This window comes from Aythya ferina (genome assembly GCF_964211825.1).
Source record: "Aythya ferina genome assembly, chromosome: 3".
Classification (NCBI taxonomy): Eukaryota; Metazoa; Chordata; class Aves; order Anseriformes; family Anatidae; genus Aythya; species Aythya ferina.
This window is the reverse complement of record NC_140298.1, coordinates 1530298-1553690: the sequence shown is the minus strand read 5'-3', so window position 1 is coordinate 1553690 and position 23393 is coordinate 1530298. Positions and strand designations below refer to the sequence as shown.

At 44.3% G+C, this 23393-nt stretch overlaps 2 protein-coding genes across 4 annotated transcripts; both read right to left on the bottom strand.

Moving 5' to 3' along the window:
* Positions 1 to 980: 980 nt before the first annotated feature.
* Positions 981 to 4319, bottom strand: MALL (mal, T cell differentiation protein like). Its single transcript, XM_084512733.1, has 4 exons — positions 3479 to 4319; positions 2217 to 2384; positions 1602 to 1733; positions 981 to 1197 (listed from the first exon to the last, which is right to left on the bottom strand). Exons 1-4 carry the CDS (start codon positions 3578 to 3580, stop codon positions 1135 to 1137), a joined length of 465 nt encoding a protein of 154 aa, XP_084368859.1. The 5' UTR covers positions 3581 to 4319; the 3' UTR covers positions 981 to 1134.
* A 1070-nt stretch (positions 4320 to 5389) lies between these two features.
* On the bottom strand, positions 5390 to 23084 carry NPHP1 (nephrocystin 1). Of its 3 annotated transcripts, none has more exons than XM_084512726.1 (20): positions 22885 to 23083; positions 22749 to 22813; positions 21914 to 21974; positions 21339 to 21475; positions 20671 to 20875; positions 20250 to 20351; positions 19404 to 19495; positions 18889 to 18931; positions 18283 to 18367; positions 17510 to 17604; positions 16586 to 16714; positions 15371 to 15445; positions 14749 to 14859; positions 13078 to 13160; positions 12159 to 12235; positions 11303 to 11402; positions 10792 to 10904; positions 8545 to 8618; positions 7763 to 7807; positions 5390 to 5766 (listed from the first exon to the last, which is right to left on the bottom strand). In XM_084512726.1, exons 1-20 carry the CDS (start codon positions 22951 to 22953, stop codon positions 5488 to 5490), a joined length of 2040 nt encoding a protein of 679 aa, XP_084368852.1. In that variant the 5' UTR covers positions 22954 to 23083; the 3' UTR covers positions 5390 to 5487. The 3 variants fall into 3 exon arrangements, with proteins under 3 accessions (XP_084368852.1, XP_084368853.1, XP_084368854.1); XM_084512727.1 differs by having other exon boundaries at positions 11303 to 11399; XM_084512728.1 differs by lacking the exon at positions 20250 to 20351 and having other exon boundaries at positions 22885 to 23084.
* Positions 23085 to 23393: the final 309 nt, after the last annotated feature.

Here is a 23393-nt window from a genome sequence, read left to right as displayed (position 1 = left end):
GATGAAGATCCCACTCCAGGTAACAGCTGTTTCCCCCAGACTTGGAGGACATTTCCCCTGCAGAACACTAGGAAACACCTTTGGTTTTGGAAGAAATTGCCATCACGAATGTGAAAAAAATTCCTACACACATTGGGGGAGAACTTCCCCTTGTAATGCCAGGAAGTCTCTCCACCTGCCATGCCCACAGTGTCCAGTGCTCGCCTGCCCCTCCCAGCCCAGCTCTGTGGTGTGATGTCTGTGCAAGGGCCACTGGAGCACGCCCAGGGCAGCGTGGGGAGCAGCTCCCCGGCTACGCACTGCGCTCCCAGCTTGTGTCAAGGTACACCAGCAATTACCTTCACCTGGTGCACCGGGTGCCCTCTACACTCAGGAGCTGGTAAAGAACGCTCATTTCCCACATATTGTGGCACCCTGCCTGTGACCTTTGAGCCTGCAGGAAGACAGATTTTCTTTGTTTCCAAAGGCTGACTAGGTGCCTAGAGCTGCATCTGCTCCCGCCCTGCTCCGCTGGAAGCGGCGCGGCTGGGTGACAGCTGCCAGTGGGGCAGTGGCGCAGGGTGAACAGGAGCAGTTTTATCGCAAGGGCAGTGCCACTGGTCCAGCATCTCAGGAGAGCAGGACAAAAGTGGCCGAAAATGAAGAGACTTCCCAAGCCTTTTGCTTTCCTTTTACTTGATTTCGTAGCCTGGAAAGCTGGCTCTGGGCACTCTGGGTGGCTGTTGCAGAGGGTGCCACAAGAAGGAAGGGGCTGACCAGCTGGGGCAGGAGCCCAGGGCTGGGGCAAGGGGAGGCCCCAGAGGGCAGCACGAGGCAATGGCAGGGGCTGTTCACCCTGGGCACTGCCTGGCTTCTTCCCTGGGCTCAGCAGGGTCAGTGCCTGGGGGGCTGGCTTAGAGCCCACGTGTGGTCTCCCCTCGTGTAACCCACAGACCCTGATATGAAATGCCCCCCACAACCACAACGACACAACACCAGTGTACAAAAATCCTGCCTTCAATAAGTGGAAAAGCACCCGCATCTCGCTGAGGTTGGTGGAGGTGCTGGCACGCCTACGCGGAAGCCAGCTGCTGCACACTCGCTCTGGGAAAGCCTGATTCTGCAACAGGGAAGCTGACGCTGCCTCTGCCGTGCTCACTGGTAGTAGATGCTGAAAGCGTGGAGGATGTACAGGAAGGTCGTGATGAAGGCAAAGAACTGCAGAAGAGAAAGGGCAAAAGCTGGGGTCAGCAGGGCTCCCCGCAGGGTGTAACTCCATCATCTCACAGTGCTCTCGACCTTAGGAAATCTCCAAGCCTACAGCTCTTATCAAACTTTTCCAAAAAAAAGTTTCCAACTCTTTTCCAAAAAAGGGGGGCAAAGCCCCCAAATTTCCCAGAGGAGGCAGCTGTGCAAAGCTGTCCTGAGCTGCTGAACCCCCAAGAAGCCTGTGCCAGCACATGATGGAGAAAAGCAGCTGAAGCTCTAACCACCATCTGACACTGCTGGGCTGGATGGGCGTGGGTTGGAGCGCCTCTGCCACAGCCGCAGTGTTTGCTCCTGCTTCTCCCGGGGGAGCTGCAGGTGCTTAGGCCCGCCCGGGTTCTTCGAGACTGACTCACCGATGCTGCACAGTTGAGCTGGTAGTAGTAGAGCGGGAACCCGTTTTCAAACTCAGACGCGATTGTTGCGTTGGCTTGCAAGACAGCAGCACTCATGTACAGAATGGCTGTGGCTCCGTGGTACAAACTATCCTGCAAAACAAGGGAGTGCTGCGGATCAAAAACTGCTCGGCCTTGTTTGTCTCTCTCCTGCCCCGAGGCCAGGAGATGCCACCGTCCATCCTCTGTGCACAGGAGAGCACAAAGGGGACAGGCACACCTGGGCACTCTGCAGCACACCGAACCTCCTGGTGGCACCTGAGGGACACCATTTCCCAGGGGGAAGCACAGGGCCCAGCCCCAGGCCCGTGTTCACGGGGATGAAGGTGGGAACAGCTTCTATCACATCCTGATCTCTTCCCTTTCACCCTGCCATTGAAAAGGGGCCACGAGCCATACATAGCAATGGCACAGCAAAACCTCCTCCAGGCGTTTCCAGTAAAGGCCTGGCCGTGTCCCCAGGGAGGAAAGGAGGAAAAGGACATTCGCTTGCAATGGGCTGGCCAACCCCTCGCCAGCTGCTGGTACCAGCTGCTGCTGCCCACACCACCTGCCCCTTTCTGAGCCCATCCTTACCAGCACTTTCCAGTTGTTGCTGTTTCTGTGAAAGCCGAAGATGTAACTGAGGAGGAGCAGCAGGGAGATGAGGCAGGATGTGATAGACACGTACATCACCCATCCCTGCTGCAGTGGGAGAGAGACCGAGGTAGCAGCAACAAGGATCCAGACCCAGGTCCCGCAGAGCTGCCAGGGACAAGCAAAGGCACCTTCCGTGAGCATGCGATGGGAAAAGTCCCTTCTCCTCCCTGCATCCCGCCTCGCCTCCCTCCTTCCCTCCCAGGCTGGCCCCAGGAAGCCCTTCATCTGTGGGCAGTGCGGCTGCTATGCAGGGCATCCGTGGGCTGGCAGCAGCACCGCCAGCTGGCACAAGTTTTTCCTGAATACTCTTGGGAAATGCCTCAAAACTTTTATTGCAAAACGGAAAGAACTGCTGCTGCGTTCAACACAAGGAAAAACCGCACCCTGAGGGCTTTGGCAAAGACGCCAGAAAGCGTGCGTTTATCTCGGAAATGTGAACCACCAATGTCAGCCCAGCCCTGCCCGCACATTAATAACCTGCCTGAAATCACAGCACGAGGAAGTCATCTCCCAGCTTCACATACCAGCCCAGAGTGAGTCGCTTGCTCTGGATCCACCTCAAGTATTTACTATGCAGAAACAGCTCACAGGGCTATCTGCCTCTACTCCCTCTGCCCTATGCCACACCAGCTCTGGTGGATAAAACTCCTGCTTTGAACTGACTGTGCCCACGAGGTGTGGGTGGTGTGTGCTGCCCGCACCGGGGCCGTGGCTACCAGCTACTGCGCCGTATGTCAAAGTACAGGAGCAGCTATTGCAACCACTCGCACCGCCTGCCCTCTGGACTTAGACGCAGTGCAAAAATGTATGGAATTTTACAGTTTCCGGGCAGGTTGGCTTCTTGTAAAATCTAAATACAATAAGCAAAACTCCCTTCATTTTAAGCAATTTCCATTTTCTCTTTGCTAAGTAGAGCTGCTTCCGTTCCCAGGGCAGGCTCTTCAGCCCTGCCTAGCCCTATGGCAGCTGGCAGCCCCCTGCACGAGCTCCATGTGCTGCAGCTTATCTGGTCCTCAAGCTGTCCCGAGAACAATTTAACCACAAAGACCAGCTCTGCGTGGCCAGTATAAGCTACTAGAAATTAAGTTATTTCTCATTAAGGCTCTTTTCAGGATCCTCCTGAGGGCTCCCCCCAGATTTCTAAGCCCAGGACTCCCCAGAGCTGGGTGTGACAGCACAGCAAGGCTCGGCGTACTCACTATCTCCGGTAGGATGAAGGCATAGGGAACGGTTTTGAAGATGGCTGGTCCGGAGGGCACGGTGGGCTGCGTGGTGGCCGTGGGGGGACACGCTGATGCCATCGCTCCTCAGCTGAGGCCACTCCGCTCAGCTCGCATGTGTCTGTGCCGCGCCGCTCCCCGGCGGGGTTTTAACCGGCACACCCGCAGGGACGTAATCGCAGAGACCAGCCCAGGCTGGCACCACACTGCTTCCTCCAGCTGAAGGAGTCCTCAGCAACTCCCCGCTTCTCTTGTAACACACCCTGCTGCCAACACAGCCACAGGATGGGCTCACAGCCTGGCCAGCACCACCACCGGCAGTAGCACACTGTTAGTTCATCGTCTTTAATGGGAGAAGAAAAAAATCCCACACCACACCAGTGCAGAAGTTTCCTGCAATCCAATTTTGTCCTTGGCACTTGTTCAAGTGTGAAATATTTTTGTTTCCGCTCTTGTCTCCTCCCCTTTTTGCTCAGGTTTCTGCTACTTGTTCACGTAAGAATCCCCCACACCCATGGGATACATCTAGCCCTCGAACACTTACAGCCCGCCACAGCCTTGGCAAACATTTCTTACAGACAACTCAATGCACCAGCAAAAGACGGAACAGTTTGTCCATCTGCTCTTAAGTGTCCAGAAAGGTCAGAAGGACAGCAACCAGGCCAGCTTTAATTTCCACCTCCTGGCAGATGTGCTTTGGATTCAATGAACACACTATTCTTTCTGCCTCACCCACTCAAGAAGTCTAGGAAATAACTGGAGGAATAAAAAGCTGAAAGTGGTCTCTCTGCCTCCTGTGCTAGAGTGGACAGAAAGACCCCGCTAACTCAGGCAACTCTGCAGCAAGAGGAGGGAGATCCCAGTAAGATAGCACACGTCTGTTAGAACAGCCAAGTTATGCCCTAGGAATTTGGCCTCTCTGCCAGGCTCCTGAACAAGACAGAAGAAAAACAAACCCATGATGTTTCTCATGGGCTCACATCGTAGGCCAGGGGGTTGCTCTTCGCAGGATTTCTGAAGGCTCCAGTTTACAAAAGCTGCCAGTGAGGGCTGGCCTTGGGCTCCACACAGCATGCTGCAATCTTTGAAGGGCCTTGTTTTAAAGCACTTCACACCACACAAAACTAGTGACTGCTTTGGATTTAAACTCACTTTGACTTGGTGCTGCCCACCTCACATCAGGCACCGTGGCAACGCACCCATCACCACAGACAAAGCAGCCAGACATCCAGGCTCTCCAGCACAAAGAGAAATCAGATTAAGGACTCTGTGCCAGGAGTGAGCAGCACTCAGTAAGGACCCTGGTTACAAACTGCTCAGGAAAAAGAAACCTTGAACATCCTGATGAGACATACCCTGCAGTTCACCAGCCTGCACACAGTGAGCTAACCTATGCTATAGTCATGCATATAGGAAACGCAGCATTCCCTGAATTCTCACCACCTTTTATTTGTACTAGGTGGGGTCAAGCACATTCCTGTGAATAACCCAACCTTTTCCTGAGTGAGAACGGAAAACAGTAAAACGTGCTAAATAAAGAGCAACCCCGCAGCCCGCTGATTGGACAAGAGGTGACTTTTTTCCTGACCTTGTTCAGCAGCATTCTTAAGGATCGTTGCTGTTTCCCTTGCCTGTACCAGTCCACTTGGGCGCTCTAACAGGGTCTTTTGTTCATCGTGATCAAAACAACACTGGAAATTATTGGCAGCTACAGGAGAGGAGTAACGTGCTGCCTCAGCATTTGCTAGGCGTCAGCACAAAGCAACCGTGGCTACCACAGGTACACGTACCGACAGACAACTATAGCCTCATCTGAGATGGCAAAGGGGAAAATATAAAATACAATTTTCATCAGTTGAAACAACAAAATAATACTAGACAGTCTCAAAATGTTACTGTTAAATGCGCTAAAATATCTCTTAAAACCCAGATAGTACACAATTTTCCTTTGGTATGAATTCATCTATATTGTTACCCCCATAATCCATTCATGCTACAGGATTGTTTTTCCTCGTTTCTCCTAAGAAATCATAGGCCAGCTCTGAGATATCAAAGGCTTTGTGGGTATTTTCGGATGACAGCAGGGACTGGAGTGCACCATCGTTCTCTCGGCTCTTTCTCAAGAAGTCAGCGATCACCCTCCAGCGAGAGGCTTCAGATTCCTCCTCGGCCCACTTGTAGCTGGGGAGGAAAGTGGACTGGAGGAGAGGGAAGACAGAGTCGTGGTACACCAGGACAAACAGAGACTTCAGAAATTCTCGATCTCTCTGTGAAAAAGAAAATATTTGAAAGCATTTCCATGAAAATGTGCAGCAGTGTCAAGCACTTCTGAAGGAGTATTCTACAAAGGAAGAACAAACCCAAACCACTCAGTTCGCGGGTTAACAGCAGGAGGAGATCTGACCTTAAACATGGACCTCAAACTCAGCACCAGAACTACACTGCATAAACCACAAATCAGCAGATCTGCTCTCCTACCCACCTACTCTTCCCAGCAACAAAAAGCAGTGATATGCAGCCAAACCTGGAGATGCTGCCACATCTGCAGCAGAGGACACTTGTGATGCTTATCCTGCCAGTCACAACAGCTTTCACACCCACCCCCGAGGTTTCTCTGCTTTTCTGCAGAGAAAGTCTGAATGAGCCACCCAAACGCATCATGAGCTTCACAGGGCACAAGATTCCCCCCACCATCCTCCTGCCTGATTTTCAGATAAAATCTCTCACTGCAATCTGCTTGCAGCAGCATTACTCTCTAGTCTGATGCATTAAAAAATATATCTTGAAGATAAATTTCTTCTCAATTTACTAAAACCCTCCTCCCCCTCCGCCCTGGTGACCTATGCTGAAGCAGCCTGAACGATCAAATTTGCTCTTGGCCCTACCTGTGCCCTTGTAAAAGACGGTTAATTTAGGTTGGGTGAATAGAGGAAACAGCACACCAGAAAATCTAAATAAAGAGAGTTAACACCACTCTTTTATTAATATCTAAGCATTTAATATTTTAATATTAATTCAATTGGTCCTATGCTCTCCTATCTATGCTTCTCACAGCACGCAGGAGGCACAGCCATTCTGCAGGTGCTGTTATTTCACATTTTGAGAGAACATTCTATGTGTGGAGAGAATTATACTTTGACATGTAAAGGCCTGTTTGCAAAACCTAGGGTCTAAGAGTCAGCCTGGTCAATTAGCAAGTACTGAAAGATCCTGCCCACTTCAAACAGGCAAGATTTGTATGCCCCCTTTTCCAAACACACCAGAAGACACCCTTCTGTGCAAGAAAGACAAACACAGCACAGCCTCCTGGAAAACTCACTGACCACTGAAGCTCTGCCAGGAATGCCAGCAATATGACTAGCATCGGCACCTCTTTGCTACCCCTGGGAAGATGAACAATTCACATCTCAGCAAAGGATTTAGCAGCTGAGTGTCATAAAAGCATGCAAGAAGGAGCAAGAATTAGTTGTCGTGTCAGGCAGCAATCCTGCCATGGGAGTGGCACATGACAAATCAGGTAAAACTGGATGGTTCTGGGATACTGAGGAGTTATTAATTCTCTGAGCAGATCAGCTTACATTTTGGATGAATGGTCTTGAAAAAGCTGCTCTGATTCAATGGCGGTTTGTTTTGTTTGCATGAATGGAGAGATCTCTTTGCATATCTATCTGTTCAGTAGCACACGCGACGAATGAAATAACCTTATGTTGCTCCCAAGAAGCAAAGTGCCTGGGATTGACACCTTGCTTGTTCAGTTATCTATAGCTTCTCTCTGTAGGGAGGACAAGAGATGGCACAAGACACAGCTAAGCCTGGTAACATGGCCTGTTGAGTTCGTCTGCAGCTGTCTACATGCCAAAATGGGAGACTACTGACATCAGGAGACTGCGGAATTTGGAAAAGGACTGGATGCAGATCAGAGTTGGAGGAGGAAAGACTGTTTTGCAGACAAACACAGCCCCTTTTGTACCAGTGGCAAGTTTTCACCAGCCCAGTGTTGCAAGCACATTGTGAGAGAGAGCCACATTGGGATGTGAACCTACCACAACGTCCCCATTAACAACCGTATAGAGACACTGAGAATAAAAGTTGCAAGTTAATTTCATAGTCCTCCTAGTTTGCTGTTGTAAATATAGTAAGAATTGTTTATTTAGCGTATCTACATTTTCTAAATCTATGGTGAGAGGAAAAGTTAACTAGCAGTAATGCTGAAATAAAACTTCTAGCTTGAGTTAGATCCAAGAAAGAGCACTAATTTGTTACCTTTTCTGATCTCTTCAGATTTCTTTCTCTATCTGCCCAAGCGCTCTGAAACAAAATAAAAAATATATAATATATAAAATCTGACTGAGGTTGCAGAGATCTAGAGAGGTTCCACTGTTACCTGCAGAAATCTCTTACTGCATCTCCAGAGGAGTTTAAGCCCCTCTGGCAGTCCTGCTTTCCTTATATTCCCCATTCTTCCCTGGTGCTAGTTTAGTTAATTTAAGCAAACAGCCATTCCACTAAATTTTACAAATACAAGGACTTAATGATTTTCAATTAGAGCCATTTAAACAAAACCAAGGGATCTACTTTGCAGAAAAATCAATCACAGCCAAAGTTGATTCCTTCCACTCTACAAGCATGGGAAAATACAGCACAACCCCAAAGGCTGAGAAGTTTCAACAGCAGTATCCTTTGGGCAGAAATAAATCAGATGCTGTTGTCTGCCTGACAGGGATTGCCAGGTACATAAGTGAGCACAGTTCTGCAGCTGCTGGTCGGACCCAAGTCAGCTTCTACCTGTCCGGAAAGCAGCACTGCCCTAGGAGCAGACAAACATTCAGGCACCTAGTCCATGGGCTCCCTTTTGAATGTGCTCAAGCAGTCTCTTGCAATTTGGAGGGGCTAAGGCACAAGAGATCTTTGTGTACTTGAAATTAGTATAGCTTTTCTGCTGCTTGGCTTTTCCATTTATCTTTTCACGGGGTAAATAAAAAAGCTCAAATTTTGCAAACCACCTGGAAATGCAGATACGTGGGCTGTAATTGTAGGTAACATACCCGCAGTGCGTCCATCAGGTCTGGCTGATCCATGAGCTGAGGGAATGTTGCTAAAATAGGATTACAGATTAAATCTGGAACAGAGAACAAACACATTTAAGGCTAAGGAAGAAACAGGATGGTTCCAAGGCAGAAGACCATCTCTGCCTAGAAACAATCCCCTCCCTGAATATTTCAAAGGGAAAATTTGCTGTCAGTGCCCCAGCGCAGCAGAGGAGGTAGATGAGCTCTCTAGCAACCTCATTCTCTGACAAGAGCTTTCTACAGCAAACTCTGAACAGCTGAGACACAGTTAACCAGAGAGAGAAGAGATGCACCAAAAAAACAAGTGCTGGTTTATTAGGAGAAGCCAGCAAGGAAGAACCCTTACTGATTTAACCCAAGGAGAGATTAAGGTTTCCTTGTTGCTGCACCTGTCTTTTTTATAAACATTTGAAATTGCGGTGCCTGGTTTGGATGTTATGAATAAACACATGTTCATTCTACCTTAATCTGGCTTGTGTTGTGTGTGATCCTGAGATAAGTGGATAACAATCACTTTTTCAGAACAGGGCAGGCATTTTAAGTTGCCTATTTTTAAAGCGTTTTAAAAGTTTTTAAATAGGAGCAGCAATTTTCATTTGTTACATCACAGAAAATTGCTACCATAACAATCTTTGAAATGTAAAGCCTTTAGAACATTTCATACCAAGACAACCCAAACGGAAGCAATTTATTTCCAAGGGAGGTCACCAGCCTGATTTAGTGTCCTATGTTATAAAGACCAAATAACTATAGAGGATCTCAACTGACCTTGAAACACCATCATTTTCTGTTTCTCTGTGATGAGTTTAATAAATATGGCATAAATTCATTAAAGGGTCTGACTAAGATATTGAATATTCAGGGTGTATATTAAAGTTCAGGTAAAACAGGAAGAGAGTTAAGTTCTGAGCATCTTTGAAAGATGAACCTTTACTTCACAGAATCACAGAATCACAGAATTGTCTAGGCTGGAAGAGACCTCAAGATCATCGAGTCCAACCTCTGACCTAACACTAACCAGTCCTCCACTAAACCATATCCCTAAGCTCTACATCTAAACGTCTTTTAAAGACCTCCAGGGATGGTGACTCAACCACTTCCCTGGGCAGCCCGTTCCAATGCCTAACAACCCTTTTGGTAAAGAAGTTCCTCCTAACATCCAACCTAAAACTTCGGTTGCCTAAGTATAGTATTGTACTGATTGTAGGTTAAAAAGCTTAGCAAGCACACATGCATAATTCAGTCTGGAGAAGAGACAGAGAAAGCACAAAAAAAAATATTTTGCAGTATAAATATAAATTCATCTGTAGTACAGCTAAGAAATGTAATATCCCTGTATTTCAAGTGTGATTTTAAAATAAAGACTATAAACTATTACAATACTGCTGAAGGAAAAATATGAAAGGAATGACAGACTTCCAAAATAAGAGCAAGATAAAGTTCTAAAAGCAGAGCTTTTACACTTCTCTCTTCCTACTGCATCAGCCAACAAGTAAATTAATAAATAAAAAGAATAAAAGAGGATGACTTCACCTCAGTGACAGAAACATCTGCCTAATCCTTCCTATAACACACAAGAGCAAACATTCACTAGAAACGAGTGAGTAAACCTGCGAGCATGTCTAATCTCTCATTGCATAGGTGATGAGAAGGAAACATTTCTCTTCTAAACAATCCCTTTACCTTTTCTTTATTTATTAAGACAAAAATAAACTGTCTTTGCCTGTCCACTTGGGCTTTTTGTGGGGAACGCGCATTTCACTGAAGACACTTCATTTATACTTGACAGAAAATAAAACTATTCTTGTGGTTTCTGCAGCCTGCTGTGTGAACTGATGCCAAGTAAGGCAGCGCATGAGGTGTGAGTTGAAATATTACTAGTTTGAAAGGCAAACACACCAAGTGGGGTATTTACAGCAAGAAACTGTTTTCTTTTACTAACAGGGACAACAGCTTTCAATTTGCTCCCACAGCACCTGCAGACTGAGAGCTTAAAACGCTGAAATCCTCTACAGAGGGAGTGTGACTTCCCAACCGTGCAGGACAGGGTGGTCAACCCCAGCACTAGCAGGTAACAACACCTGAAGAGTACCCCATATCAGCGAGAGTTGCTCCTGCAGACCCCTGCTTAATCCTACAAAAGGAAGATTCTGGAAAGAGCAATTCTCTTTGAGAGACCGATCTTACTACTGAGCTCATCCCTACAACACCAGCAATTCTTACCTGCACTCTGCATGTTTATTCTGTCTTTCAGGAGTGCATCACCAAGTATTTGTCGATAAAATATCAAGAGATGGATGTAGCACATACTGCCAATTAATGTTTCTGGTAGCAAACTATTGGGAAAAATAAAAACAATGCAGCTGAGATTTTTATTCAAAACTGCTCCAGTAAAGCACTGTTCTCCAAAACTTGAGAATGATGACAGGTTTGTGGGGACACCTGTATTAGCTCATACTGGTGTCTCCATGAATCTATTAACTTTTGAGGGCACGCATTGATGCAGCCAGACTCCTGCTGTTGCAATTTTTAATTTTATCTAGTTTAAAGCTTTTTGCTTGTTTTCAACAGAATAGTTCTAAGCCTCAAACAGAGATCAAATGTAATATGCAGCTGACACAACCCTCACATTTTCTATAGCTGGTATTCCAGGGAAGGGGAACATTTCAGATCTCTGGGATCATTCTAGGCTGAATTGTGTTTTGATTTTACAGCAGCACATAAATATACTTACTTCAGGATGTCTTTTGACTGCGTGCTTAATGACCTCAGTTTTACTAGAAGCACAGGCTGCTTCTTGAGTGTTATAAGCTGTTGAAGAACACCACTGCCTGCTTAAGAAATAAACACCCAGGATGAAATTAGTCATTTTGAAAGAACGTTAATAATTGTATTACAAGAACGAACATTTAAATACGGTAAAATATGTGGTTTTTTTTTTCTGAAACTGTAATGGTTTAAGGATTGTCTAAAAACTCAGGAGGAATTGAATGCCTGATTTTTTTTCTTTATTTTCCACCTATATCAACATTTGATCTAACTGAAGCTACCTGGGACTAAGGAGTCCCACTTGCTCTCCACTTCCTTGCTCAAACTCCTCTCTATAACTGTCACCTCTTCAGGCAAGCTGGTTCTGTTTTTGGTGAGCTCTTTCCATCTGGCTCAATTCCCTGCTGTATTTCAGAGCATCACCTGTAATCCCTGCCCCCTGCCATGCCAGGTGCTGTGGGACAGGGACAAAACCACCTTGCCCTTGCTACGGAACTCTAGACCAATATTACTGCTGAATCTTGTAGCATCACTCCACAGACCAGAAGTGTTCAGTGCAATTAAAGAAACACCTGAATACATTTATCAGAAATAATCCTCAACTTGCAAACACCGTAAATTACAGAAACATTAGCACCAAGAGACAGTTCTAAATCCAAGCAGCCCTAACAATCAACTCTCTCTCATGCAAATCAAGAGCACCAAACAACACCAGGCTGTGCTGACTGCATGCTAATAAGAGCCCTGTCTGAGCTCTGCATTTTGTGAATTAGGTGTCACACGCATCATTTTATTTATGAAACGTTTAGGAAAAAACAAACCTCTTCTTGATATTGAAGGGTCTACCTCTACGCCTCTCTCATAGGGAGTACCACCATTTAATGGCAGCTCATACATCCTGTGAGGAAAGAGCAGCATGGTTAGAATAAAACAACACAAGGATACATTATAACAACACGACTGCTCTCTGAGAAAGTGAGAAACCTGCTATCTCAAATAAAAACATGACACAGTGCTTGAGGCTTTGGCTAGTATTTTATGTGAAATGACTATATGTAAATACTAAGTAGCCAAACCTCTAATGATAAATTGGAAGCTTGTATTATGTTGGGGAAACTGGACAATTATTTGAAAAGAAATTAGCAACGATTCCTTTCCACGTGATTCCAACATTTTTCTTGTATGAAATTTAGCAGCTGCTTCACTGAACTGTTTTTGAGGAATCATGGCTAAAGTACCATTAATATTTTCAATGCTGAAGAATAATGTAAGCCCAGTTCTGTCAAAAGGAAGTCACTGTTGAAGTAAGCATGCAGTTTCACTCTCTAGAGTAGAATTAAAAATGATGTTATCACCTTTAATTTTTTTAAACATTTTTATTTCATATAATACAGGTGTTTTCATACAAAAGGGGAGCTATTTAGACTTTTCTATAGTTTTTAGAGTCCACTGAAGAATATTTTTAAACACAGGCTAACTTGCAACATTTCAAACCCAAATGTTGAGTCCAGGGAGCACATTTTAGAATACAGAGTGTGTAGAGAGCACACATTGGGTGTGGAAGTGGGATCAACATTCGCACTGGAAGACCCAGTACAACCTGCATATTAGACTGAATCACACCTGTCCATATCAATACATGCCCATACTAAACACAAACTTTACTCATAGCTTAAAATGTATCTATATACATACATAAATACTGTGTGTGTGTGGGGAACAAACACATAATAAACTTACTTGGAAGGAACAGGCATTCCATCAGAAGTAAAAAGCTTCTGAAACGCCCAGCCACAGCTTAGCTCTCCTCGTTCACCTGTTGACTAGAAAATAAAAAGAGGAAGGTAAACCTGAGCAGCTAAACCACAATGAGTAACTGATCACAAATACTTAGAACAATCCCATAAAAATGATAAAAGCCCCAAATTCATGGTAAGCAAACACTGACTATACCACATTTAAGATAAACATACGTATATCAAACATTAGAAAGCTTTATTCCCAGGCACTGGGAAATGGAGCTGACCCTGTGTGCCAACCCATCCATTTCCAGATATGTCCCAGGTCTGCTGCATGATCCCAAGGATACCACTGCATCTTCCAGGATCTCAGCTTGAACAAAGTGAGGGCAGAAACAGTTACTTTCTTTTTAAGTGATCTGATGGATGAAGCAGGAATAAAACCCAAACCCATAAACCATAAACCCATAAATAACAGGTAGGAACTTGCACATACTCCAGCCTTCATGCAGCCTTAATCTCTAAACAGAAGCTGACAACCTGACGTCCTGACTACTCGAATTAGCATGTGGAGGGCCATTACATCTGATTAGGTCTCTGTGAAGCGTCAGTCACCAGCACGTAGTTCATTGCCAGGACTTGCACAGTCCAGTTCCCTACAGATTCAAACTCTACTTATCCCCTTTTGCAACAATTCTGCATTCCTACTATGCTATCAGCATGTCTTCTTCCCCTCCACATTGCCACAGGGAGGCTTCTGCCCCAGGTTCCTACAGTTATTAATGAAAGAGAAAATACAGCAAGACCCTTCGGTAAGTTCTCTAACTTTTCAGAATTCTGTTTTTCAGAATTTTCCCAAGTTCTTCCCACCATTTAATACCCTGTTTGCTAACAAATGTCATTACCCCATTTTCCATCTTTCCCTTGATTTACTTGACTGCCAAACCTTATCTGAGCAAGATGGTGACAGTAATGAAAAAAGCATCAAGACTTCAATCAATCCTACAGGCAAAGCAGCTAAGGTCTTTCAGAACAAGAGTTCTTCCAAAAAGCCACTGTTTCCTCCAAATACTAGTGTTTCTTGTCTCTCTTTTTATTAACATAGTTCTTACAGGGAAAAGTGTTTACCATCTATTGTATCACCAACAATTGTACTTTAAGAAGCATATCCTGGTTGGATAGAAGGATGTATCTCTATCAACAGTGTGCAAGATATTTAAACAGTTAACTTTTTAATTTCCAAACTACATAGCACGGTAGTGTGAAATGAATCACAGCAGATAGAGAAAAAACAAACAAAACCTAAGTGTGAACAGAGAATTGGGATCTTCTAATCACATTACATGAAATCTTCAGCAGACTAGCAGAAATTATTTCAGTGTAGGAAAAGCTACATTTCTATGCACCAGTCAGGAAGTCTTTTGTTCATTAAATATTGACTGGAACTAAAAGTTGCCCAAACCAACATCTCTCTCTTCACTCCCAGATGCCAAAATGAAGACAATCATGGAATAAGCTTAAAAAAAAAAAAAAAAAAAAAAAACCTGCTAAATTTCCACTTGGATCTCAAAATTCACAGCTGAGATACTGCAGCTTACAACTGAACACTGGACAGCTGATTCACTTTAGAAATGTGCTGGAAATGATTTATTCTGTAACTGTATACACTTACATTGCGAATATAAGTGATGCCAAGTTCAAATAAGAAACCAATGTCTGAAGATGGAGAATTAGACCTGACAAAACAGTCACCATCCAGCAAGCTGGGTAAAATGCCTGTTACCTAATACAGAGGGGGGAAAAAAACAATGAATGTACATAATAAAACAAAAACCCTCTGATTTCTAAATGCAATTGAACACATTTAGATAAGAACTCGGACATGATCCCACTACACGAGAGAAAATGAGAAGTAGAGAACCAGTTCCATTTGAAACCATTGTTCTGTTTATTCTTTGTCTTGTCACAAACCACACCTATGTTACCAAGGTACATTTTCTGTAATGACAAGATATTAGAGAACTTTAGAAGTCAAAAGCAATTAATTCTCTGTGAGAACACAGCAACAACTTGGGTAAAACATGATAACAGTAGTGCTGTGAACAATGGTTCTGCACAATACCTGAAACATGGGACAAGGCATGTGCTCTTTTTTATTTTCTGCCTGTTTATTTTTTTTGCAACACATATTGTTTCAACAAGAATATCAGAAGTAACAGATGGTTAAATAAGAAGCTGTAAATAGACACCATAAATAGTTAGTGGCTATATTACTTCCGGAGTGAGATACTTACCCTTGGAGAAAAGGTCCACATTTGGGGATTTTTAGGTTGCCATGTGGCTCTCACTGTATGAATGTTACTCAGTACCTAAAACATGACAGTGGGGAAAAATGCTGACAAGTTTTAGTGCATATCTACACAGCTTTAAGAAACTGTAGTATTATCTAAGATTAATCCAACAGTCCACATACAGCACAGATAAAAGCACACTTACTTTTCAAATTTATCAGACAGTTTCAGTTTAAAAGAGTACAGCAGAAGGTGGAATCAGCAGCAGCACTTTCCAACCATTCCTGCTTCCTATGTACCAGTATCAGTCCCTTTGCCTCCAAGAGCATTCGGCAGAAGGAAAACTACCAGACAGTCAGCATTAGATTATTTACAAAAAATTGCTCTACACTCACAGAAAGGCATAGAGGAACAATGGCAAGTGGGGAAATCCACGTGTGACCCTGACCCAGCTACTCCCAGGGCCATCACAGAGTAGAAGTGAGCCCAGACAAGGCTCACCTCCACAAACACGAAGGGCAAAGAGACACAATGGCAGGTGGGGGAACCGAAATGGAGCCCCAGACAGCCCTGGGAGGGGCTGGGGCGGGGAGCTGGGTGTGATGCTCCTGAAGATGAGTCACCAGGAGCGGTGCTGGATTGCCTGACAGACCAAGAAGGGTTGCTGCTTATGGCTGAGACTGCAGCACACAGGCAAGAACGTTTGGGGACTGCACATGACTTAATAGGGGATGCTCATGGGAGGAACCAAAGGCAGAAAGAGGGAGGGATCAGGGTGGTTTGTGGAGCACGAAGGGTGGGAAAATAGAGGGATAAGGGGATAAAAGGGTGTGTTTGTGAGCTGGCTGCTATGCATGTCTGGCCATGCCCTGCACTTGATCAGTGCAGTTTGTCCTGTCTTCTCATCAAACTCCGTTTCTAACTCTTTTCTGCATGAACGGGCTTTCTATTCTGCATGCATGTGTATGAAGGTCTAAGTGCCAGCAAACAGAGGCAGGCCATGTGCTGCAGAGAGCTTATGTCTGTGGTGACTGCTGCTGGTGACGGGGAGAGTATGTACTTCAGTGTGCGACTGTACAGATCAAGCCAGACTAACTGGCAAGTCAGTTAAGCGTCTTGGTATGTCTCCGAAACAACTGGAGGAGTTGGCTGCTGGCGGGACCAGAGCATCATGTACACCTTATTGAGACCTTTTTTGGTCATCAAACAGCTACTCACCCGATTGCCATCAAACAGACAGAGTCGGACATGTCTACTGAGAACCTGTATGCTGCCTGCTGGGAGAGGAATCATTTTGCAGCTACATAAAGTCACAATCAGGGATACTCGAGTTGGTCTAGGCTGGATCTGAAACACAGAAAACAGATGAAGGATTAAATCTAGAGGTTCCTCCTGCTTGTGGTTATCATTTTTTGTTTATTTACTGAGAAGACTGTAGTGCTTGCTGGACTGGATTCTTTGACCCACAAAGCTCATGCAGTATTAGCAGCAGCGGGAACATTCCTTCATAAACCTTTACACCTCTCCTAAGGAGAGTGCTACAAATAATTCAGTGACAGGTGAAATGTCCTATCAGAAAGGAATGCTGTCATGGAGTTCTTCCCCAGGTATTTCAAGTCTTGGTGGCAATCACATTTTTGAGCTGCTTTTCCAACAGTAATTTATAAATAGGTGTTCTAAAAATTGTGTAAATCAAGACATACTCATTAAACAAAATGAAAGAAGAAAAATGAAACTGGAGGTTTCACTGTGACTAGTAGAAGTTCATGGTTTAAGAATTCAGACTACTTCCTCACGCAGATTTGTTTTATCCCAAACAAGGAAGGAACAACAAGCTTAAGATGAAACATGACTCAAGAAATACCCAACATAGCACCTTGTATTGATGGTTTTTTTTTTTTTTGGTTGGTTGGTTGGTTTTTGCTTTTTTTTTTTTTTTTGCTTATCAGAGAGCAGGTTGTAGTAACATCTAACTTCCTAAGGAGTCTAGATAGACATTGAAGAAATCTATCATCTATTTCACAGCAGTATTTACCCACCAATATGAAACATTTTTTAAAGGTTGCCAGTGATTCACATCTACAGATGCTGTCATTTCTCTTGAACCAAAAGCTTCATAGCTTTCTCCCTAGTAATACTTACAGTATTTTTTTCAGAGTCCCACACCAAGTCTTTGAAAGCCAGTTGGGATGGAGTAAGTTCAGGCTGTAAGAAGTAACTTGCTCTAAATTGATTACCTACAATACATTAAATTTAAAAACAAAGAAAAATCTTAAAAGTTTTTTTTTTTTTTTTTAGATCTTTATTGCCACAAAATGAAAGATACACAAAATTCTAAGGTTCATTTGAATATTTGACTGGTCCTAACAAAACTCTGGAGGAATCTACTACAAGTACCCTCTAAAATGGGCAAAACTATTTGAAAAAGTGTTCTGTAGTATTTCAGCACTGCAATTTAATTAACAAAAAGAGCTACTGACTGGAGACAGTTTGAAATTAAAAGATGAAGAAAACATGAGATGTGTAGTATCATTGGAATTCTCTTCACAGAATATCTCTGAGAAAAAGGGAGGAAGTCTGTAAAAGAAAAAATCTGTATCTGTCACTGGGAATAGTCTTCCAAACAGGAAAAACGTTGAGATCATCAGGAAATTTGTCATTGCCTTCATGGGACCATGATTTCACTCAGATAAATTAAAACTTATTTGATGAAGGAAAAAGAAAAGAAAAACAACAACAAACTTTTTCTACATTATCTGACTGGTCAAATATATACTCTGTACAGATTATGTATACCTTGTACCAATTATCATAAAGCAATACTGATTTTAGTCCAACAGGCTAGTTACTGGAATAAGAAACTCTCCAAGGACACTTGCAAATTCTGCCCTGCAATCGCTATGAGAAAACCTTACCTTCTTCTAAGAGCTGGAAAAGTGTGGAGAGACGGAAACCTGCAGGAACTGCTCCCATAGTTGCCAATACCTCTACTGTATCATTCTGTTAATAAACAAAATTGGATATTAACGTTCCTACTATTTAACAGCTAATTCATTCCTAATTTACAGCTCTCACACAAACAATATCAGGACCCAAGGCATCCATCACCTCTTCTAATCTGAAGTTAGCTTGGCACGACACCAGGAATTACTTCAACTTTGTTTTGCGTATGACCCCAGACAGATCACTTTTGTTTAATCCCCCCTTCCATTTCAGCACAGCAGCAGAGTAGCCAGTTAACAAAGAAAATCACACCCTTGAAAAAGAAATGTAGCACAACTACAGCAAAACAACAAAAGCCACCTCAGCTGCATCTTCATTCAGACACACAGACTGGGCTGCAGCCTATTTCTAAAGCAGTAGGGAACCTTACCATTTTTTGCTACCAAAAACAAACTAGAGATCTTAATCAAAAACATTGGTCTGTACTATGATACATTTTGCTTAGTAAAAGACAAATCTTGTCTACAAATTAATTAACGTTATGGTAGATTAAATTGCTATCTAAGAGATACACCTACCTCTGTGATAGCTTTTCTCACAGCACTCCAGTGAGAATCTGTTCTGGAAGAAAAATAATGTTCTTCTTTTATAATATTCTTGTGTGGACAAAAGTTTAAATATTGAATAGAGATTTGCCTTCAAATACCAGTAGCTTAATCAGTACATCTGAGATAATAATAACAATAGGCTTCCAGCTACTAGTGTGTCTCATAAGCTGAAATATGACTCAATACATGACCTAGTCATATTTTGATTTTGAGGAAAATAAATAAATACATAGATACATAAACAATCCCAAAGCAAAAGTCAAAAACAAACCTACTAAAGTAAAAGTGTGATGAAAAATTAAAATTTGTAGAATCTACAGAAAAAATAAATAAATCAAGTGGTTGCTGCACTGAAAAGAAAGAAGCAGTTACAAAGAACCAAATACATCTGTCAGGTGTGTTTTCTGCAGGAGATGTATTGACATATCTAAGGAAGAGCAGGATGAACAATTTTACACTTACTTGCTTTTGCATATTCCACTTACCTTTTTTTAATTTCAGTTCCATCTGCTGTTTCATCCACCACTTCTATGTGTTCATCACTTTCATCTTGGCTTTCTCCATCTTCATTATGGACCTATAATTCAGATTCAGAAAGGGCAAGGGCTCATTTTCTTCACAGTTCTGTTCTTAAAAATGTTTTCTCCAACTACAGCACGTGTACATAGTTTAGAAGAGAAGATTTTCTGTCTGTCATGACCTATCACTCCAGAGTATTGTAACTGCACATCACTGCTCTCAGTTCTACTGCCACAGCAGGAGATTGGAGCATACCTACAGGAGAACACTAAGCAAGAGAATGCTTCTGCAAAGCAGATTCTTTAGAAAGAGAAACACATTGGCATTGTGAAGTAAAAAGTTCTCTACCCAACATACTCTCTGATCTGAAAAGCCCTGTTCCACAGTGACAAGCTCAGACCAACAGGACTCAATCGAGCCAAACTATGTACCCACATTTAAAGGTTAATTAATTAATGTCAAATTATAAAATACTCCAACTGGCATTTCATATGAATCGTGAAAAGCATGCATGGCTCTGTAGCAGCTTGGAACCTTCAGAGCTGACAGTTAGCAGCAAAAGTCTATAACTTCCATACTCAGGAAACCTCTCTGCAAAAATCACTTCTGTCACATCTCCATATGGCATCAAAACACTGCTTGTGATAGCTACACATGCATACAAACATGGCGTTATTTGCAAACTACTGGCTAAAAGCTGCTGTGTGTGCCCATCTAAGCGTTATGGTAAGTTTCATGCAGCGATATTATCATTAACATACATACAATAACAGAGGTGAGACCCGAATGGAAGAAGTTTGCAGCACACTAACCGCAAGATAGGTTTTAGGCACAAGGCCTCTCTCGCCTTTTGAGTTTTCAGCTAGCCACCAGCCATCCGCCTTCTTATCATGTATAACCAGGACTTCACCTTTCTTTGCCATGAGGAGAGATGGAGACAAAAGACAACCAAATATTTCAAAATGACGCCAGGAGCAATTTGAATAACAATTCCAATTTTCCCTGTAATACAGGTCACAGAGACCACAGCTACAGACTCTGCTGCTACAGAAGAGGACAAGAGGACGCTGGACTCCAGTACGCCAAATGTACACTAGGAAAAGCCATTTTCCCCATAATCCTGCTAAGAACTGACTGAATCCCAGAAGCGTAATATTTAATTATTGTTATTGCTTAATACAGAATGATCTGCAGTAGCAACATGGCAATAAACTTTTGCAGAGACATATTTACCTTAAACGTGAGATCACCCTCTTGCTGTGCATTAAAGTTTCCAACTGCAATACATTCTTTAACACTGGGATCATCCAACAATTTATCCTCATCATCTGTTTCTTCACTGTCTTCTTCCTCACTACTTTCTGCATCGTCATCATCACTCTCATCCTCTTCTTTGTCTTCGTCTACTGTTTGAGGATCTTTTTGATATCCGTCCTTCCTACCCAAAATACATCAAACTTTTTTTTGTTTTCTTTTCATTTTACCAGACCTTCTTGATATTGCTGTAGAAACCTTGCAATGTAGGCTTCTCTGCAAGGATGTTACCCAGATACAGAATCTTCATTCCTGTGTTTTGCTTTCTGGCCTTATCTGAAAAAGCTCTCAGTGGTATTTCATCCCCACGCATACAGACCACAGCACACCCTCTCCTCTCAACAGCTACATTATCATTAACCAGCACCCTCAGAAAATTCCAGCGACTCCCTTTTTTCAGGAAAAAAAGCCCCAGAAGAGCTGACCCTTCAGAAGCTGTTTTTTCTGTTGTTATTGTTGTTTTGTTTTTTAAACTAAATGTTAAGGTAATAGAAGGGATAAGGCTACAATTTTTCAGGGTCCTTTCCAGCCCCACATGTACAATTCCATTAAAGTGCAGATTGTATTTGTCCATTTGGGCTACTTACACTGTGTCGTTTGTAGCTGCGTTATCCTGATCCAAGACATGACCAAGTTTCCACAGCTGTTGAGACAGCTTTAGCAGTAGCTTTTCCTCTTCTTCTTTCCTCTGAGTATAATTCCCCACTGGCGCAGGCTCATCAGCCTGAGAAAGAATACAACAAATGGCTCAAGTGATGAAAGGTCAAGTTCTCCTACGAAGATTTTCCAGACATGTATTGTAAGTCTTCAACTTCCAGGGGTGCTGTCACTCCCTGTTTACCGACATCTTTCTTGCCTTTGATGAGATGCAATTTCATGTTAAGTTTAAAATCTATATTCTCCACTCCCAACATAACTCATTGCTTTGAGAAACGTTTTAGAATATAGTGGGTTGATAAAGATTTTAATGTACATAGTAAAGCAGTGAAAATACGTTTTTAAATAATATAAATGGATCTCACAGATCCTGATTAGAGGTTACGCAGTGCAAGGCACTGCTTTTGTCCTGAGGCATCTAAAGCTGAAAGAGGTTTGTGTTCTCTAAACATTTACTGCAATGCACTTTGGAGAAAATCATTAACAAACTTCTCTCTATACCTACTTTTTTCAAATTATGAAGAGCATCCGTATTTTCATCGACCAATTTTTGCAGCTGCATGCATCTGCGTTGAAAGCAAGACAGACAGATGGCGTTTTCTTAAAACTCTGGTAGACAGGACACCTAACTCATGCTAAATCACCAAAACTTGTAAATTTAGATACCCACACCTTCCCACTGCTGTATGCACACACAGCTTTACAAATATTAATACAAGCCCAAATGGCACTTCATAAGCCAAGAATTTAGTGATTCCTTAGAGGAAGTGTTTTAACAAATGTCAAAAGGAAGAAGCATCAGTAAAAGATCTGGAACAGAGGGACAAAACAAGATCATCACCTGGCTCTGGCAAGTTCTTGATGACAATCAAACGCTCACACAAGAATTCCAGAAAAGCTAAGGGATGAGACAGCTTAACTGCTTATTACCTGTGATGTGCAAGCTCCCACTTAAACTACCTCGACCTCTGAAGACTGGAAAGCATCCTGGGGGGCAGCTGAGTGAAAAGGGGCAGAAATCTGTACAATCACGAGAAAAACGAAAAGGCACGGAGGAAGCCAGCTGCTCCTTCTGATGCAAAGGTGAGGGGGAAAGGAGAGCGGCTTTGCTCTGGGCAACCAGGAGAGGGCTCTTTCCATAACGCAGTTAAGCTACGCAACTGCTTGCCACTGAGCACTGCTCAAAAACGTTACTTCACAAAAGTATGAGGCAAATCCATAGGAAAAATAAATAAATAATCAACATATACTAAGCACAGCCACGACGGCTGAGTGCAGGGGCACGGCCGAGGCCACCCCTGAGGTGCCCGCGTTGAACCCCGCAGGCGGCGCGGCCTCACCTCTGCCTCAGGGCCTGCCGCTGCCCGCCGCTCGCCGCCGCGCTCTCGGCCCGCAGCGCCTCCACCTGCAACACACGAGAGGCGCCGTGAGGGGGGGCCCCGGTCCCGTTCCCGGTCCCATTGCCGTTCCCGTTACCTGGTCCCGCAGGTGCCGGCTCCGCCGCTGCACCCGCTGCAGAGGGCTCCGCGCCCGCCGCCCCGCCATGGTTGCTAGGCAACGGGCGCCGGCAAGATGGCGGCACTTCCGGCAGCGCGGCACGCCGGGAGTTGTAGGCGCGGGGCTGGAGCCTCCCTGGGCCTCTCACGGCTCCGCCTGGCGGGGTCTCAGAGCCCGCCCGGCTCCGGGCCCGGCCGTGGCAGGGGCAGCTCCCGCCGGGCCGCCCCCAGCCCCCAGCCCCCAGCCCCCCGCCCCGTCCAGCCTGGCCTCGGGCGCTGCCAGCGATGGGGCAGCCGCAGCTCCCGCGGGCAGCCTGCGCCGGGCAGCGCCGCCCTGCGCCGAGGATTTTGTCCCCCTTGGCCGGGCTGCGCCTCCCTGCGCCTCCCTCCTTCCCTCACGGCCGCTCCCCGTTGTCAGAGCCCTCCTCCACCCCCAGAGCCCCCCCCAGGCCCTGCAGCCCGTGCCTGCCCCAGGCGGCGCCCCCACAC

Bases quoted from the DNA above. Each gene is read 5' to 3' on its own strand.
- MALL (XM_084512733.1), bottom strand. From the start codon at position 3,580: ATGGCATCAGCGTGTCCCCCCACGGCCACCACGCAGCCCACCGTGCCC. The intron at 2,385-3,478 runs GTGAGTACGCCG...TGTCCCTGGCAG, and splicing joins CCTTCATCCTACCGGAGATA to CTCTGCGGGACCTGGGTCTG. The intron at 1,198-1,601 runs GTGAGTCAGTCT...TCTCTTCTGCAG, and splicing joins AGCTCAACTGTGCAGCATCG to TTCTTTGCCTTCATCACGAC.
- NPHP1 (XM_084512726.1), bottom strand. From the start codon at position 22,953: ATGGCGGGGCGGCGGGCGCGGAGCCCTCTGCAGCGGGTGCAGCGGCGG. The intron at 16,715-17,509 runs GTAAGTATTACT...TCTGTGTTTCAG, and splicing joins GGGACTCTGAAAAAAATACT to ATCCAGCCTAGACCAACTCG. The intron at 12,236-13,077 runs GTAAGTTTATTA...CTTTCCTCACAG, and splicing joins GGAATGCCTGTTCCTTCCAA to GATGTATGAGCTGCCATTAA.